The sequence below is a fragment of the Pristiophorus japonicus genome, chromosome 15, assembly GCF_044704955.1.
Source record: "Pristiophorus japonicus isolate sPriJap1 chromosome 15, sPriJap1.hap1, whole genome shotgun sequence".
Lineage (NCBI taxonomy): Eukaryota > Metazoa > Chordata > Chondrichthyes > Pristiophoridae > Pristiophorus > Pristiophorus japonicus.
In genome coordinates this window covers 115,658,841-115,678,632 of record NC_091991.1, presented here as the reverse complement: position 1 = coordinate 115,678,632, position 19,792 = coordinate 115,658,841, and the positions used below count along the sequence as shown (strand labels likewise).

At 51.3% G+C, this 19,792-nt stretch overlaps 1 protein-coding gene across 1 annotated transcript in view; it reads right to left on the bottom strand.

Moving 5' to 3' along the window:
- Positions 1-236: 236 nt before the first annotated feature.
- nlrc3 (NLR family, CARD domain containing 3) overlaps positions 237-19,792 on the bottom strand; it is a 55,542-nt gene continuing 35,986 nt past the window's right edge. The window contains exons 12-18 of the mRNA XM_070900866.1: positions 18,162-18,245; positions 9,060-9,143; positions 7,357-7,440; positions 4,630-4,713; positions 3,490-3,573; positions 2,185-2,268; positions 237-1,252 (exon numbers count right to left, since the gene is read on the bottom strand). Of these exons, the coding sequence (XP_070756967.1) occupies positions 1,162-1,252; positions 2,185-2,268; positions 3,490-3,573; positions 4,630-4,713; positions 7,357-7,440; positions 9,060-9,143; positions 18,162-18,245 (595 nt within the window). The 3' untranslated portion in view covers positions 237-1,161. The remainder of the gene's footprint in view (positions 1,253-2,184; positions 2,269-3,489; positions 3,574-4,629; positions 4,714-7,356; positions 7,441-9,059; positions 9,144-18,161; positions 18,246-19,792) is intronic.

Sequence of the window (19,792 nt, the reverse complement as noted above, 5' to 3'; positions counted from 1 at the left end):
ACAGTGTGGGGTTAGCCTGTGTCCAGTACAGTGTGGGGTTAGTCTGTGTCCAGTACAGTGTGGGGTTAGTCTGTGTCCAGTACAGTGTGGGGTTAGCCTGTGTCCAGTACAGTGTGGGGTTAGCCTGTGTCCAGTACAGTGTGGGGTTAGCCTGTGTCCAGTACAGTGTGGGGTTAGTCTGTGTCCAGTACAGTGTGGGGTTAGTCTGTGTCCAGTACAGTGTGGGGTTAGTCTGTGTCCAGTACAGTGTGGGGTTAGCCCGTGTCCAGTACAGTGTGGGGTTAGTCTGTGTCCAGTACAGTGTGGGGTTAGTCTGTGTCCAGTACAGTGTGGTGTTAGTCTGTGTCCAATACAGTGTGGGGTTAGTCTGTGTCCAGTACAGTGTGGGGTTAGCCTGTGTCCAGTACAGTGTGGGGTTAGCCTGTGTCCAGTACAGTGTGGGGTTAGCCTGTGTCCAGTACAGTGTGGGGTTAGTCTGTGTCAGTACAGTGTGGGGTTAGTCTGTGTCCAATACAGTGTGGGGTTAGCCTGTGTCCAGTACAGTGTGGGGTTAGTCTGTGTCCAGTACAGATTTAAAGTAGATTATTTTGTGTTCAGTCACTTCACATTCAGTCACTACTGTAACATCATCTGCTCTTGTGAGTGGTAACATCCCTGCACTAATTCCTCAGCAACAACAGGGAAAAAGAACTGTAGTATTGCTGGGGCTGGAGGTCACCACAACCAGTACACGCCTGTCAGTGACCCCGAGAGCTGGGGGTCACCACACCCAGTGCACGCCTGTCAGTGACCCCGAGAGCTGGGGGTCACCACACCCAGTGACCTCGAGGGCTGCCCAGTGAGAAGCTGTCAGGAACATTTCAAAGTCTACGAAACATAGAAAATAGGAGCAGTAGTAGGCCATTCGGCCCTTCGAGTCTGCACCACCGTTCAATATGATCATGGCTGATCCTCTATCTCAACACCATATTCCCGCTTTTCCCCCGTACCGCTTGATGCCTTTTTTGTCTAGAAATCTATCTATCTCTCTCTTAAATATATTCAGTGACTTGGCCTCCACAGCCGTGTGAAGCGTTTGAGTTGCACGGAGTGGGTTAAAGGAGGGAGGAGACACTGAGCCGCTCGTTACTGCTGAGGATTCCCGCACAGGCTCTGCTTGGTTCATATTTCAACAACGCAGTGCGGAGATTTGCTTTTGATTTCAGCAGCGATGACCTTTGCCCCAGATTCTCCAATCCTGTTGCCCTGGAGACTGTAAGAGAAAAAGAGCCAATGGAATGAAATGTCAGTGTTGCGATCTTTAGTATTTGGGTAAGGGAAAAAAAACGTCCAATCCGACACAGAACAGGTTTCAGACTCAGTGACAGACGGATGGAGAATTGACCAATTATATACCATCACATTGTCACTATCGCAAGTGTGCCTGTGCTCAAAATTGTTCCCCGCCGCACCGGGAGGCCATGGGAGGCCTGACAGGTTAGTCAATAGATTAGCATCTGTTTAGTTAAATGCCCTGCTGGCCCCGATTATGGCAATACTCCCGTGTGGAGTCAGCTATCAATGGCACATAGCCAATATCAACCTCTTCACAGGTATATTGGGTGGGTGGGTTACTAACGAGTCATGTTAGCTTCCAGGAGTAACTTTACTCTTTGTAGCTCTTGGCTACTGTGGGGACCTAGAACAGAGGCAGTGGGATGAAACAGATTGTGAAAAGCCCCTCACTCTATCAGCCGCGGCTTTACAACAGCATTCTCGTGAGGCGTTCAGCTGGCTTGTCAAAGATTCCTGTTCACCATTGGGAGAAGAACAATGGAGAGGTGTTCTCCCTCCCCACGCCCCCCTCCAAGTTTCCTGGGGCCCAATGCTCCTTCCCTCAACCGAACTTGTAAATCCAGTCGGGAAATCAGGAGAAACTTCTTTACCCAGAGAGCGGTGAGAATGTGGAACTCGCTGCCACAGGGAGTGGTTGCAGCGTATAGTGTATATGCATTTAAGGGGAAGCTGGATAAGTGTATGAGGGAGAAGGGAATAGAAGGATATCTGATAGGGTGAGATGGAAGTAGGGTGGGAGGAGGCTTCTATGGAACAGAAACACCGCCTTGGACCAGTTGGGCCAAATGGCCTGTTTCTGTGTTGTAAAATTCTATGAAAATAAAGAACAAGGGCGAAGGAGTCACTTACTTGATGTGGCCAAGGCTGTGGTTGTATTTCAAAGCGATTGCAACGCACATCGCCCCATCCAGACCCAAGGAATTTTCTTGAAGGCTGCAAAATAGCAAATGTGGAAACTGGATTGCTTGACCAAAGAGTGTGAGCAAAGGAGCATTCCGATTGGTCGAGAAGTGGCAAAGCCCACAATGCATCGCTCATCTCAGTGCCACAGACAGATTGGATCCAAGACCAAGGCGTCCAGGCTTAATTTGCTCTGAGTGAAAGTGACTCAAGCTCTTGGCTCGAGGCCCCACAGATTATTCCCATTGCCCGTCACTGAAATTCCTACAATCCCTTGCCCTCCAACTCAACCTATGAAAAAAAGAAAAATGGAGAATTTTGGGAACGTACAGCAGCCAATCAGCAACTGCCCTCTGACCCCAAAATATCAACTCTCCCTTTCTCTTTCCAGATGCTGACACAGTTTCTGTGTATTTTCAGCATTTTGTGCTTTAATATCTTGAGTAACCTATATACAGATACAGTCATAGCTCTGGGCCTGGATCCAGAGGTCACGAGTTCAAATCCCACCATCACCAGCTGTGAAACGGAGTTCAATAAATCTGGTCATTTGTGGGCTGGTGTCAGTAAAAGTGACCATGAAGCTGTGGGATTATCATAAAAACCCAATTGGTTCACGAATGTCCTTCAGAGAAGGAAACCTGCCGAACTTACCCGGTCTAACGACACATGACTCCAGTCCTACACTGGGTGGCCAACTCTTAACTGCCCTCAGGATGATTAGGAATGGGCAATAAATACTCCCAGGGCCACCCCAAGTTAGTGTGTCAGTTTAGCTCGGAGTCACCTGGTCACCCTAGGACTGGAGCACAGAATCCAGGCCGACCCTTCAGTGCAGTACTGAGGGAATGCTGCACTGCCAGCGGTTTTGTGTTCATTAAACTGAGGCCCAGCCTGACTTTCAGGATCCTCGGGAACTGTTCAGAAAGCCGATGGTCTTGGTGTCCTGACCACACATCCCAATTATTCATCTTATTTCTGTTTGTGAAATCTTGCCATGCCTGCCGATATAACCATCTCTGCCCTGACAGAGCAAGTCGGTGTGTGTGGAACAGCTCAGCGTCAGTCTCTCAGTCACTGCCCATCACTGCAGGAGCTGCTCCCCACTCCGCTGGAACTGCCGCCCAGCGCCAGCACCACCTCCCGCACTCGCTCACTGACCATAACATCAGGGTGCTTCCATTTCACTCAAGTCCTTTAAACGGGTTTTCCAAGGGTGCGGGTTAAACCATGGAACATGAATGATGGACTTACTTGAGAGTCCGGAGGCTGTTGTTGACTTTCAGACCAGTGGCGATGGCCTTCACTCCAGCCACACCCACTGCGTTTCCTCGCAGACTGAAACAGACCAAAAACATAATCAGGTCACAGGCCCTGGGCATTGTCAAAATACTGACACCCACACACGCCCTCTCTCCCACGCACTCCCGCTCGCGACCGCCCTCCATCCCGCTCGCGACCGCGCTCCCTGCCTCTCGCACACACACACACACACACTTCCTCTCAAACACACACAAACGCCCTCCCTCCCACACACTCCCTCTTTCACTCTCTCTCACACACACACTTTCCCCCCCTCTCATACACACATACACACACACTCTCTCTCACACACACACACTCCTTCTCCCCTCTCTTTTCTCTCTCTCACACTGTCCAGTTATATTTCACAGGACACATGACAAATGAAATTTAGTATTTAAATAAAAATTGAAAAGTATTGTAGATTGAAAAATTAGATACAGAGCGACTTAGAAAGGAGCTGGGAGAGATAAACTCGCTACTTTTAATACCTTGACAACGTGATGAAACATGAACAGAACTCTGGGATAAACAGCCTGTACTGGGGCTGTTCTACCTCCTCCCACATCCCTCAACCCCTCCTTCCCACCTTCTCACTTTATCCCACAACGCCTCCTACCCATCCTCTCACCATATGTCTCAACCCCTTCTCTTTCCCGAAACACATCTAATTATCTCTTGACCCCAAATATTGTGTCCACTTCAACTGGAATTTATTCCATAACTGTTTGTGTGACCCCTTCCCACCCCATAACTTCCCTTCATAACGCTAACATCCCCTGGGATTTGAACCCTTCAGCACTGGACAATTCCCTCGATCAGTCCCATCATAATCTCCAAAACCTCCAGTAGACCAACTTCAAGTCTCCAACGAAAATGAGGCAACTTCCTGAACCTTTTGACATGTTTTAAATTCCTGATCCCCAACCCTTCGGAGGGCAGTTATCTCCTTCCTGTAATCCAGTGCCCAGAGTTGGACTCAGTGCCCTAGCCAGGAGTGAGCAGCCCCTGCACAGGACACAGTAAACGCCCCCATCCGTGTGGGTGACTGCCAACATTTGCCGGTATCATTAACTGTGGGATTGTACTCACTCTAGAGTGGTCAGGCTCTTATTCACCAGCAAGGCATCCGCCAAGGCCTTGGCACCTCTCACACCCACCGACGTTCCCTGTAGGCTGCAGTGAAAAAGGACCAATTAACACCAGCCTGGGCTCATATCTCTCCCAATACACAGTGCGATCACAGGACACATCACCATCATCATAGGCAGTCCCTTGGAATCGAGAAAGACTTGCTTCCACTCTAAAAATGAGTCCGTAGGTGGCTGAACAGTCCAATACGAGAACCACAGTCCCTGTCACAGGTGGGACAGATAGTCGTTGAGGGAAGGAGTGGGTGGGACTGGTTTGCCGCATGCTCTTTCCGCTGTCTGCGCTTGATTTCTGCATGCTCTCGGCGACGAGACTCGAGGTGCTTAGCGTTCTCCCGGATGCACTTCCTCCACTTAGGGCAGTCTTTGGCCAGGGACTCCCAGGTGTCAGTGGGGATGTTGCACTTTAGCAGGGAGGCTTTGAGGGTGTCCTTGTAACGTTTCCTCTGCCCACCTTTGGCTCACTTGCCATGAAGGAGTTCCAAGTAGGGCGCTTGCTTTGGGAGCCTCGTGTCTGGTATGTGGACAATGTGGCCTGCCCAACGGAGCTGATCAAGTGTGGTCAGTGCCACAGCAACGGCGAGATACGCGCTCCCCACGCGCGATATCAGCTTCAGGAAGTAATTGGGATTTCAGTGACATCGTTATAGGGATCGGGTGTCGCCGTGGGAATCGTTTCCCAGTGATGTTGCTGCAACCGTGATACAATCAGGGCCACAACATTCCTTCCCAGATCAAATTCAAATCGAGTGTAACTTCTGTCATTTTAATCTGACACGTGTATAAATTAAACATATCGTAAGGAGACGGTCCATAGCTCACCTTACTCAGGGTTCGAGGACAGTTATGTGGAGAGACTGGGATTGTTCTCCTTAGAGCAGAGAAGGTTAAGGGGAGATTTAATAGAGGTGTTCAAAATCATGGGGGAAATAAGGAGAAACTGTGTCCACTGGCAGGAGGGTCGGTAACCAGAGGGCACAGATTTAAGGTCATTGGCAAAAGATTCAGGGGAGAGACAAGGAGAATATTATTTATGCAATGATTTGTTATGATCTGGAACGCACTGCCTGAAAGGGAGGAGGCAGCAGATTCAATAATAACTTTCAAAATGGAGTTGGATAAATACTCGAAGGGAAACATTTTCAGGGCTATAGGGAAGGAGCAGGGGATTGGGACTAATTGGATCGCTCTTTCAAAGGTCCGACGGGCCGAATGGCCTCCTTCTGTGCTGTATGATTCTATGACAGTGTGACCTGCAGGGCTTGGCTCCACACGGGGTGGGTGGGTGAGTGTACCCGAGGATCGATGACTATCTGGGCCTCTGGGACCAGATTTTCCCACCTCCTCCTTTGCTCCAATCAACAGCCGACAAAAATACTAATCCCCGCCCCCTCCCCCCCCCCCCCCCCCAGGGCCGTATGGTCAGAAAGTGACAATGTCCCTCCCCCCTCGATCTGCAGTAAACACATTGTGATTTAATGATATCTACTGCTCTGTAACCCTATCCATTCAATAATACAGCGTATCCTCGTTCAGCCAATAGTAGGGGATTGTGTCATTTAAAGAGGAGCCATTGGGGTACAGTGCTGCCAGTGGGGAGCTGTGGTCAGAGGGAGCATGGGTCGGAAGAGCTACATCAGTATTTTTGGTGTAAAATTATAAATCAAATACCCTCTTATTAACGGGGGGTGGGGGGGGGGGCACTAAAACTGACAATTAAACCAATTAATGTTTACCTGAAACTTAAATTAAAATTTGGTTGCCGCGGGTGATGATGCACTCCAGTCCCTCCGGCGCCCACCTCTCGCAGAAGGCCGGGAGCATACCGATGGACACCGTGTGCTCCATCTCCAGGGACACCCTGGCACGGATGTAACCGCGGAAGAGAGGCAGGCAGTCGGGCTGAACGAACCCCTCGACCGTCCGCTGCCTGGACTGGTTAATGGCCCCCTTGGCCATGCCCAGGAGCAGTCCTATGAGGAGGCCCTCCGACCTACCCGCTCCCCTCCGTACAGGGTGCCCAAAGATTAGGAGTGCGCAACCAGAATTTGAGGAGCAGCCCCTTCAAATAATGGAAGAGGGATGTTAGTGTTTCAGCCCGATCTCCAACCCACACTCCCTGGGAGCAGCGCTGCCCCCGGGAGCACTGAACTTGCCCGATAGTGTTTACCAGTTTAACCCCCTTTGAGTGACCTATATTAGGTTCTGCACTGGTTCGGAGGTTGCACCCTGTACCCCATGCAATAGTATCCTCTTCACTGCGGTCCGATATTTAAATTGAATCCAAAAGCAAAATACTGTGGGTGCTGGAAATCCGAAATAAAAACAGAAAATGCTGGAGACACTCAGTGGACCAGGCAGCAGCTGTAGAGTGAGAAACAGAGTTACCGCTTCAGGTCGATGACACTTCGTCAGAACTCACGAAACGTGGTCAGACATTAATTGGTGAGCGCCCTTCAGCCTCTCACATCCATATTCTCCAACTAATTCCAAGATGTACATTAACTCACGAAAGGGTCTGACAAAGGGTCATCCACCTGAGACGTTAACCCTGTTTCTCTCTCCACAGATGCTGCCTGACCCGCTGAGCATTTCCAGCATTTTCTGTTATTTTAAATTGAACCCATTGTTCAGGATAGTTAAAGTAAAGAAGCCAACAGCAACTTACTACAAGGAGGTCAGCACCGAGTTACATTTGAGCGCAGCTGAAAGAGCGACGATCCCATCATCTCCAATGCTGTTTTCCTGAAGGCTAGGACAGAAACAAGGCCAAATAATTAATTTTGAAGACATCGGCGGGAATGTAAATAACGTGACGCGAGGGGCAAAGGTGGTCATTCAAATCCTGGTGTCTCGCTGTCCTGTCGCTCCTGACCTCACTGACCTACGTTAGCTCAGATTTAATATCCTCATCCTCATGTTTAACTCCTCTACGGTCTCACCCCTGCACAAGGAGCTGTGTCCACCAGCAAGGAGAGCGTTAGAAAGCCTGAATGTAGAGGTGACTAAGACATGGATAAGAGTTTTGTAATGTATTTGCTTCATGGGTTCTTTGCTTAAGAATTCAAAGCAACACATTGCTATTAAGAACTAGTTGGTTTATTAGCAAAAGGTTTAACAATCACACTACACATTACCAGTTCATCCACCAGGCTCACAACCACCTGCCTCATTGTGGATCCCCTGAACCCAACTGGCTGGGGTTTTATTGAGTCTTGTGAACATCACATGACTGGCTAAGCCACTCCCAACTCAACAGCTCTGAAACGATTTTAAATCAACAGCTCTACAACTATTTTAAATTGAAAACTTTAAATCAAGTGCCCCCTTTTTGTAAGGGCACTAGAACCCATAAATTTAGAAATTAACTGGGAACGTTGTCAATCAAATTAAAATCCTGTTCCCGTGGGCGATGATGCCCTCCAGCCCCTCTGGCGCCCATTCTCATGGAAGGCCGCGAGTATACCTGTGTAGTCAACAGCTCTACAACTATTTTGTTGTATCTGTAAAACAAATGTAAATCAAATGCCCCCTTATTAAAGGGGCACTAAAACCGACAATTTATACAAATTAAACTTTAAACTTTAAACGGTCAAATTAAAATGTGGTTGTTGGGGGTGATGATGCACTCCAGTCCCTCTGGCGCCCACCTCTCAGTGAGCATACCGGTGGACACCGCGTGCTCCATCTCCAGGGACACCCTGGCTCGGATGTAATCAGGAAAGAGAGGCAGTCACTCGGGCTGAACGACCTCCTCGACCGCCCACTGCCAGGACCGGCTGATGGCCACCTTGGCCATGCCCAGGAGCAGGCCCACGAGAAGGCCTTCCAACCTGCCCACTCCCCTCCACACAGGGTGCCCAAAGATCAGGAATGTGGGACTGAAGTGCAACCAGAATTTGAGGAACTGCCCCTTCAAATATTGGAAGAGGGGCTGCAACCTCGCACATTACATAAAAACATGGAACACGGACTCTTACAGGCGGCCTGTGAGCCCATGAACCGACTTAAAAACTTATTGCACGGGACTGCTCCGTGCACCACCCTCCAGACCAAGTCCCCAATAAATAGAGGGAGGACTCCCGCGTAGCACTCCTTTGGGGACCCCTCAACAGCTCTACAAACCTGTGAGCATCCTCACAGTGCATACATTACAGGGTTTCAGCAGTAAAGGGGCTGATATAGGCTGAGATGGGACAGTGGCAGGTAGTCATGGCAGCCGGTTGGTGATTGAGACCTTGAGACTGGAGAGCTTATGGGAGATGGCCTGTGGTGCATATTGTGGGGGTCACCTTTGACCTTAGTGCCACACTGTATCGGTGCAGCGGTGAATAAAATGCAGCGATTGGCACGAGTGAGACAGAGACTTACTCGAGGCTTGTGATGCTGTGATTGGACTGTAGTGCTTGAGCTAAGGCTTTGGCAGCTTCCGAACTGATGAAGTTCCATTGAAGACTGTGAAAGAGAATGTGGACAGACATTAAACGTGGACAGACATCAGCCTCGCACATCCATATTCTCCAACTAGTTCCAAGATGTACATTAAACCCCGGCACAGAGCAGAGCACAGAACTATTGAAATCCATCTCATTTAAACCTTTCCAAACATCACTGCACGGATATCTCCACCCCTTCAGGGCACTGAGTTTGCACTCCAACTTTTCCATCTCTTTTGGGTAAATATCAGCTTACTCAAAATAAATTCAAATATAAATTCATTCTCGCTTTGATTCTCACTACGGCAGAGATACTGAGCCCACATACCGCTCCTTGAAACCTCACACTGCCATTAACACACTCACGCCACACTCATCATCATCATAGGCAGTCCCTCGGAATCGAGGAAGACATGCTTCCACTCTTAAAATGAGTCTTTAGGTGGCTGAACAGTCCAATACGAGAGCCACAGTCTGTCATGTTTGTAACTACAATGTAACACCACTGTATTACTGTATACACTCAACTCAGATGCACACTTTGACCGCAGGGGGTGAACTTGTGGGAGACACTCCTTACCTGATCACACAGGTATATAAAGGGAGGTCCCACGCAGGAGTGCTGAATAAAGAGTCAAGGTCACTGAGTGGCCTTGTCCCTGGAATGTGCCTCATGCTGTAGAGTAAGGACTTTACATTGGCGACGAGAAACGGGAATTCACGACCCAGGAGAATGGCCACCGGTAGCACAGATGAACGGTACTGTGTTGGGGAAGACTGGGACGATTTTGTTGAGAGGCTTCAGCAGAGCTTTGTCACGAAAGAATGGCTGGGGGATGCAGCGGCCTTCAAGCGTCGGGCTCATCTTTTGACCAGCTGTGGACCAAAGACTTACGCGCTCATGAAGGACTTACTGGCACCCAAAAAGCCGTCAGACAAAACCTTTGAAGAGCTTAGCAAGTTGATTGGGGAGTACCTCAAGCCGCCGAGCAGCATACACATGGCTCGACACAGATTCGTGAAGGACAGAGCATACCGGACTTTGTGGCGGACCTCAGGCGTTTGGCCAGCCTCTGTAAGTTCACAGACGCCTGCAGGGGGGAGATGCTAAGGGACTTCTTTATCGAGGGTAACGGTCATGCGGGAATTTTTCGCAAGTTAATTGAAACCAAGGACTTGACCTTGGAAGCGGCAGCGTTTTTGGCTCAGACTTTCATGGCGGGGAGGAAGAGACGAAAATGATTTACGCATGCAACTCTGCCTCCAACGCGGCGATGGATCAGGGAGTCAACGTCCTCAATGCTACCCAGAGCCCCGCGGGCAGGCAGGGGCAGTCCGACATTTACCAGGCAGTAATAGACCCCAGATAGGACCTCAACAGAGACAATGGCAGGCTGAACGGACGTTCACGCCATCACAGTGGACAATGCGGCCCGGGATGGGGCCATTGACACCCACTAATAGGGTACTTAAAAGCAGTCAGAGGGACAGTCAGCGCGGAATTCCTGGCCATAGTCCCTTTGTCCCCAACAATGGAAACTTTAACTTGTGCTGGAGGTGTGGGGGAAAACACTCAGCCAGATCTTGCAGATTACAACAGTTTGTCTGCAAAAACTGCAACCTCAGTGGCCATTTAGCTTGTATGTGCAGAAAGCCTGCAACCAGACTAATATATGAGGCGGATGGACCAGAAGATGGTTCTGAGGCAGGATGACTTTTGGGGCAAATCAATGGACGCCGAGGTTCAGCAGGTCCATGCGGCGAATATTCACAGTTCATACACCAAAACGCCACCAATGATGGATGAGGGTTTTATTGAACGGTATCCCAGTACGCATGGAGCTGGACACGGGGGCCAGCCAGTCACTCATGGGCGTTCAACAATTCGAGAAGCTATGGCCACTCAAAGCCAGTAGACCCAAATGTATCGAGAATCAATTAAGGACTTACAGCAAAGAAATCATTCCGTTGCTAGGCAGTGCAATGTTGGCTGTCACGCACAATGGGTTAGTGAACCGGCTGTCACTCTGGATTGGCCCGGGCAATGGTCCCGCACTGTTGGGGAGGAGCTGGTTAGCTGAGATGAACTGGAAATGGGGGGATGTTCACGCAATGTCCTCGGTGGAGCGAAGTTCATGCCCACAAGTCCTACAATAATTCGAGTCACTCTTCCAACCGGGCGTCGGGACTTTCAAAGGCACTAAAGTAGTGATACACATCACCCCGGACGCCAGGCCAGTGCACCACAAAGCCAGAGCGGTGCCGTATGTGATGCGGGAGAAAATCGAGAGCGAATTGGACCGACTATTGCAAGAGGGCATCATCTCGCCTGTTGAATTCAGCGACTGGGCGAGCCCCATCATCCTCATTCTTAAAGCGGATGGCTCTGTCAGGATCTGTGGCGACTACAAGGCCACCATCAATCGGGTGTCCCTACAAGACCAATACCCGCTCTCAAGAGCGGAGGACCTCTTCACCACGCTGGCAGGCGGCAAGCTGTTCACCAAGTTGGACCTCACTTCAGCCTATATGACCCAGGAACTGGCCGACGAATCTAAACTACTGACCACCATCACCACGCACAAGGGACTGTTTGCGTATAACAGGTGCCCGTTTGGCATTCAATCAGCGGCCGCGATTTTTCAACGCAACATGGAAAGCCTGCTTAAATCCATTCCTGGAACAATCGTATTCCAGGACGACATCCTCATCACGGGTCGAGACACCGAGGAACATCTCCACAACCTGGAGGAGGTGCTACGCTGACTGGACTGGGTAGGCCTGCGACTCAAGAAGTCTAAATGCATGTTCTTAGCTCCGGAGGTTGAGTTCCTGGGCAGAAGGGTTGCTGCAGATAGGATTCAGCCCAGCGAATCCAAAACAGAGGCAATTCGACGAGCACCCATCGGAGTTGCGATCATTCCTGGGACTGTTGAACTATTTCGGGAACTTTCTGCCGAACTTGAGCATGTTGTTGGAGCTGCTACACATGCTCCTGTGTAAGGGTTGTGATTGGTTTTGGGGGGACTGTCAGGAACGGGCTTTTGATCTGGTGCGAAACCTACTTTGTTCAAACAAGCTGTTACCCTTGCAAAAGTTTAGTTCTGGTATGTGATGCATCGTCCTATGGAGTTGGGTGCGTGTTGCAGCAGGGTAATGCTGAGGGTCAGCTACAACCTGTGGCTTATGCCTCCAGGTCGCTCTCTCAAGCAGAATGGGGCTATGGGATGGTTGAGAAGGAAGCGTATGCATGTGTCTATGGTTTAAAGAAAATGCATCAGCACCTCTTTGGTAGGAAGTTTGAATTAGAGACGGACCATAAGCCACTCACATTCCTGTTGTCAGACAGCAAGGCTGTCAATGCCAACGCATCAGCTCGCATACAGCGATGGGCTCTCATGCTCACGGCTTATGACTACTCCATCCGGCACCGGTCCGGCAATGAAAATTGCGCTGACGCGCTCAGCAGGCTCCCACTGACCACCACCGAGGGGGCAGCTGAGCAAAGCGCTGAGATGGTCATGGCTGTCGATGCCTTCGACAGTGCAGGCTCCCCTATCACAGCCCGCCAGATCAAAATCTGAACAAACAGGGATCCTCTTCTATCCCTGATTAAGAAATGTATCCTGACTGGGGTTTGGGCGCCCACACACGGAGCATGGCCTGAGGAGGTCAGACCATTCCACAGACGGATGGATGAGCTCTCCATCCAAGCTGACTGCCTACTATGGGGCAGCCGGGTAGTCAATCCCCAGAAGGGCAGGGAGGCGTTTATCAGGGAACTCCACAGCGAGTACCCAGGAATTGTGATGATGAAGGCCATTGCCCAGTCACACGTTTGGTGGCCCGGAATTGACTCAGACCTAGAACACTGTGTTCGCAGGTGCACGACATGTGCCCAGCTGGGCAATGCCCCCAGGGAGGCCCCACTCAGCCCGTGGCCCTGGCCCACCAAGCCATGGTCACGCATTCACGTTGACTACGCGTTTCCTTCATGGGGAAGATGTTCCTCATTGTAGTAGATGCGTACTCGAAATGGATCGAGTGCACCATCCTGAATTCATGCACATCATCCATCACCGTGGAAAGCCTACGTGCAATCTTTGCAACCCATGGCTTGCCGGACATCCTGGTTAATGATAATGGCCCATGTTTCACGAGCTATGAATTCCAGGAGTTTATGTCGGGCAATGGCATCAACCACGTCAGGACTGCGCCGTTCAAGCCGGCCTCCAATGACCAGGCAGAACGTACGGTCCAAATCGTTAAGCAAGGGATGCTCAGGATTCAAGGTCCCTCCCTACAATGCCGCCTATCGCGCCTCCTGCTGGCCTATAGATCCCGACCGCACTCGTTCACGGGGGTCCCGCCCGCAGAGCTACTCATGAAACGGACACTCAAAACTCGGTTGTCCCTCATTCACCCAGTCCTGACCGACATAGTTGAGGGCAAGCGCAAGTCACAAAACGAGTACCATGACCGTAATTCGAGGGGGAGATGTATAGAAATAAATGATCCTGTATTTGTCTTCAATCACGCCATGGGGCCTGTTATGTAATGATGCGTGTATCGTCCCAGTACCTTAAATGTAATGTAAGTACTATGCCACACCACAGAGGGCGCTGCGGTGGGAAACCCTGGTAGTATCTGTAACAAGGACTACATAAGGGTGACCACCACACCTTGGAGGCATTCTGGAGCTGAACAATAAAGGACGAAGGTCACAGCAGTTAGATTTACACCAGACCGTGTGGAGTCAGTGATTTGTGTGCTACATTCACCACATTGGCAACGAGGAAGCGGACGAACTCCACGCAACTATGGCTACTCTGGGCTCGCTAAAGGATTTTACCGTGGGCAATGATTGGGAGGCCTTTACCGAAAGGCTCGAGTACTACTTCACAGCAAATGACCTGACGGAGGACACATACGCAATGAGAGAGAAGCGTAAGGCGATATTGCTCTCCAGTTGTGGAGATGAGGTTTACTGTCTCGTCAGGGATTTGCTGGCACCCGGGAGCGCCAGGGACAAGTCATACAAGGAGCTGACTGAACTCATTCGTGACCAGTTGAAACCGAAGGAGAGCATCCTCATGGCCAGATACAAATTTTACCATCACTGCAGACCTGAGGGCCAGGATGTCACCAAATATGCTGCGGACCTCAGGAGACTCGCGGCGCCGTGTGATTTTGGGGCACACCTTGACAAGGCTTTGCGGGACGTTTTCGTTATGGGGATTGGCCACGAGGGCCTCCTTCACAAGCTGCTGGCCACAGTCACTCTGACAAAGGCCATCACCATCAGCCAGGCATATATGACCTCGACTTGCAGCACCAAGCAAATGATCCACACAGTCTCGAACCCGGCAGGCACTGTCCACAGGATAGCGCCCACCACGGACAAAACTGCAGAACGTGGCTCTGCCCGGGGCAGAGAGCACAGACCTCGGGATCCTGGAGCTCAGAGTCCGCCGAGGGGGGCCAATCAAGCAGCACCATGCTGGCGCTGTGGAGGAAGCCATGGGGCTTACCGGTGCAGGTTTGCGGAGTACACGTGCAATACCTGCCACGTTAAAGGCCACCTTCAGCGTACGTGTAAAAGAAATCGGACTCGCCATGTGGCTGAGGAGATGGGGGATGATCCACTGTTCAGCGAGGAGCAGGTAGAAGATGATGAGGTGTTGGGATTGTACACGTGTACCGACGATTCGCCCCCAGTGATAAGTGAAGTAAAAATCAACGGAGTCCCAGTGAGTATGGAAGTGGACACGGGCTCGGGTCCGTCGTTGATGAGTCGGAGAACTTTTGATAAACTGTGGATTAACCCAGCTGCACGACCCAAGCTGGTCCCGGTCACGGTGAAGCTGCGTACCTACACCAGGGAACTAATACCTGTTCTCGGCAGAGCGATGGTGCAGGTATCCCACCGGGACGAGACGCACGCTTTACCTTTGTGGGTCGTTGCAGGCGATGGGCCAACACTCCTCGGCCGGAGGTGGATGGGGAAGGTCCGTGGGAGCTGGGAAGACTTCATCACTCCACAGGCTGCTGCTCCCCGGGATGCTGCCGTGCCCCGGGTCCCCAGAGAGCAGCGCCGACCGAGCTGGAGCTGCAGCCTCAATCCACCCACAGGCAAGCCCCAGGCCCGGACCTCACACCGAGACCCTGCAGCCTTAATCCCCACAGGCAAGTCCCAGGCTCGGACCTCACACAGAGACCCTGCAGCCTTAATCCCCACAGGCAAGTCCCAGGCCCGGACCTCACACAGAGACCCTGCAGCCTTAATCCCCACAGGCAAGTCCCAGGCCCAGATCTCACACAGAGACCCTGCAGCCTTAATCCCCACAGGCAAGTCCCAGGCCCGCACCTCACACAGAGACCCTGCAGCCTTAATCCCCACAGGCAAGCCCCAGGCCCGGACCTCACACAGAGACCCTGCAGCCTTAATCCCCACAGGCAAGTCCCAGGCCCGCACCTCACACAGAGACCCTGCAGCCCCAGCCCCCATAGGCAAGCAGCCCTGCACAGAGGGGCCCAAGGGGGGGGCGAGGGTGAGCCAGCGGGGCGCTGCGGGCGGGGTGCTGAGGGATCCAGGGGCCGGCGGTTCGGAAGGGCCCCGCAGAGGAAGAGGCCGTTGGGCGGGCCCCGCAGAGGAGCTGGTAGCGTCGGTCGGCAGCCATGGCAGCCGCAGGTGAGGCCGCTACGGAGGCCGCGGTGGACGCGGCAAGTGCGGCCGCTGGAGAGGCCACGACGGCCGCAGGAGAGGCGGCAAGTCAGGTGGCAGCGGAGGGGAGCAGAGGCTGCGACGGCGGAGGGCATTCGGAGCGGCGGAGAAGAAGATGGCGGCGGCATCATGTCGGAGCTGCAGAACATCAAAGATGGCAGCGCCCAAGGAGAAGCCTCGTGGAATCCTCCTGCATCAAAGATGGCGCCTTAAAGAGGAAATGCACCCGGGAGTCTTAAAAGGGCCTTACAAAGAGGTGATCCCCACAAAGGACTTCTGTTTAGCAGAGCGAGTCTAAAATGAGCTGTGTTAATGTGAGATAATGAATTTATAATAATAATTATTTTTTTTATGCTGAATGGCCACTGTATTTGTGTAAAATAATGAATGAAGTACAATTAATGATAACAGTTAACAAGGAAATCAAGGTTCCGCTACTAGTCAATAACCAGTTAATGTACCAAATAATATGTAACATACTAACGCACTGTCTATGCCCACCTGCCTTCCGTTGGACAAGTGTGATGTTATGTAATGATGTGTGTATCGTTGTCCTGCGTCCAGGTGGGGGGGGAAGGTGATGTTCTGTAATGATGCGTGTATCGTCCCAGTACCTTAAATGTAATGTAAGTACTATGCCACACCACAGAGGGCGCTGCCGTGGGAAACTCTGGTATTACCTGTAACAAGGACTATATAAGGGTGACCATCACACCTGGGAGGCACTCTGGAGCTGAACAATAAAGGACGAAGGTCACAGCAGTTAGACTTACACCAGACCGTGTGGAGTCAGTAATTTGTGTGCTACATACACCACAGGGCCCAAATGGCTGGAGGGTACTGTAATTGACAAAGAAGGGAATAGGGTCATTGTGGTCAAACTCAACAATGGTCAGATATGCCGTAAGCATCTGGACCAAGTTAAAAAAAGGTTCAGCAATGACATGGAGGAACCTGAAGAAGACCATGAGATGGAGCTCACAACACCACCAGTGAACGAGCAACAAGAGCAATCAGAGGAATGCACAGTCCCTGAGGTCAGCCCGGACAGGCCGGAATCACCACAGGTGACAGACACTCACATCAGTGTCCAACAACCAGAGCCCCAACTGTGGCGCTCCACAAGGGAGCGTAGACCACCTGAAAGACTAAACCTATGATCCCAGTAAGACTTTGGGTGGGGGGGGGAAAGGTGATGTCATGTTTCTAACTACAATGTAACACCACTGTATTACTGTATACTCTCAACTCAGATGCACACCTTGACCACAGGGTGTGAACTTGTGGGAGACACTCCTTACCTGATCACTCAGGTATATAAAGGGAGGTCCCACGCAGGGTCATCATTTCTGGAGTACTGAATAAAGAGTTAAGGTCGCAGAGTGACTTTGTCCCTGGAATGTGCCTCATGTGGTTTCATGCTGTAGAGTAAGGACTTTACACAGTCCCTGTCACAGGTGGGATAGACAGTCATTGAGGGAAGGGGTGGGTGGGACAGATTTGCCGGACGCTCTTTCAGCGCTTGATTTCTGCATGCTCTCGGTGACCAGACTCGAGGTGCTCAGCGCCCTCCCGGATGCTCTTCCTCCACTTAGGGCGGTCTTTGGCCAGGGACTCCCAGGTGTCGGTGGGGATGTTGCACTTTATCAGGGAGGCTTTGAGGGTGTCCGTGTAACATTTCCTCTGCCCACCTTTGGCTCGTTTGCCATGAAGGAGTTCCAAGTAGAGCGCTTGCTTTGGGAGTCTCGTGTCTGGCATGCGGACAATGTGGCCTGCCCAGCGGAGCTGATCAAGTGTGGTCAGTGCTTCAATGCTGGGGAAGTTGGCCTGGTCGAGGACGCTAATGTTGGTGCATCTGTCCTCCCAGGGGATTTGTAGAATTTTGCGGAGACATCGTTGGTGGTATTTCTCCAACGACTGGAGGTATCTACTGTATATTGTCCGTGTCTCTGAGACATACAGGAGGGCGGGTATTACTACAGCCCTGTAGACCACACTCACACTGCCATTTACACACTCACACTGCCATTTACACACTCACACTGCTATTAACTCTAACCTCATACTATCAGTAAATGTGAACTGCAGTCTCATGTTAAAATCCAACACATTGTTAGGTGGTGAGAGTCTGCAGTCCCCAAGTGTGCTTCTCCCATTCCTCGCTTGCTCCATTGATTCAACACTGGCCAGACATAGAGTGGGGCTCTGCTGTGTGTGTTGCAGCCTCCAAGTCGAGAATGGAACGGGGCAGCCCAGAGGGATCTAATGAAGTAGAAAATACCAGGAAAATGGAGCAGAGATCAATGTACTTACTGCAGAGATGTGAGGGTCTGATTCTCTCGAATAGCGGAAGCAATGGCTGCAGTTCCTTCATCATGTAACAGGTTCGCTGTTAAACTGAGAATGAGAAACAGAGAGCATTCAGTGGTCCTTATACCAGAAACAGCATTTGCCTGAAGGGGCTCTCTTCACGGGACTGCACAACCCAGCATTGAGGTGCAGTATAACATGTCTCAGATAGATGCTGCATCGGATGGTGGCACTGCTCCTGAAGGGGTTTTTCCTGGGCAATGCTGGCAAAGCTTCATTTATTGCCCTTCCCCAGTTGCAGAGTGATTGTACAACTGGCTGCCACTTGGCCACAGGGGGTCAAGCATACCTGGGGGGAATTTTTAAACCCAAAAAGTTGGGGGGGATGGGGGGGGGGGAGGTTGGCCAACCCACTCCCAGGAGGCGGGACTGGCACTTTAAATATTATAATGAGACAGTGTGCCTCATTTTGAAGATGCATTTAAAATTAAACGCTGGCTGGGTTTCCCGGGCCTCAGGAAACCCGCCAGCTAATGGAAGGTGAGGATTGCTGGATCGAGGTCGGTGTCTTTCCACTTATCTGCTGGATTCATCATCCCTGCCTCGCCAACCCCCCACAATCGGCCCCCCCCCAACTGATCTCCCACCGACTTCCCCCCCCCCCCACATTCTGAAGCCTCCGACCACCGCGTCTCCGCTTCCACCATGATCCCCCCTCCGACCTTCCAACACCTGGTCCCCAGCCCCCGAAACCCCCTCCAACCTCCCGACCCCCTCTGAAAATCCCCAGCCTTCCGACCTCGCTCCTCCGAACACCCCCCCCCCCTCTCTGAAGCCTGGTGGCACAGGCCTACCCACCCGACAGCCAGCCAGATGGAGATTAACAATTAAATTCGGCAGGGCCTGATTAACATTTCACTTCTCTGTTTCCCGCCCGCAGCCAGCCAGCCGGATGGAGAGGCTGACTGGCTGTCGGACGGGTAGGCCTGCGTTCTCCCTGGTTTCCTGACTGTGATCCAGCCCTCACCTGCCTCCAAGTTAACATTCCAGCCATAGAGTGGGACTGGAGTCACTTTAGGCCAGACCAGGTTGGGGCAGCAGGTTCCCTTCCCTGAAGGACATTCGTGAACCAGTTGAGTTTTTACAACAATTCAGAAGCTCTCATGGTCATGTCTGCTTCTATCCCACAAATGACCAGATTTATTGAATGCGCTTTCACAACTTGCCCTGGTGGGATTTGAACTCATGCCCTCTGGGTTGGTGGCCCAGGTCTAGGCTACCACACTGCTGTACCATAGTATCGGCCAAAGCTTTCTCAGCAAGAGAGAGCTGTGTGATATTGTACCAGCACTCGAACCACTGCTGGTTCACTTCACTTCAGCCGTAGTGTTGGCCTTCATAGCGAGAGGATTTGAGTATAGGAGCAGGGAGGTCTTACTGCAATTGTACCGGACCTTGGTGAGACCACACCTTGAGTATTGTGTTCAATTTTGGTCTCCTAATCTGAGGAATTCTTGCTATTGAGGGAGTGCAGTGAAGGTTCACCAGACTGATTCCTGGGATGGCAGGACTGACATAAGAAAGACTGGATCGACTAGGCTTATATTCACTGGAATTTAAAAGAATGAGAGGGG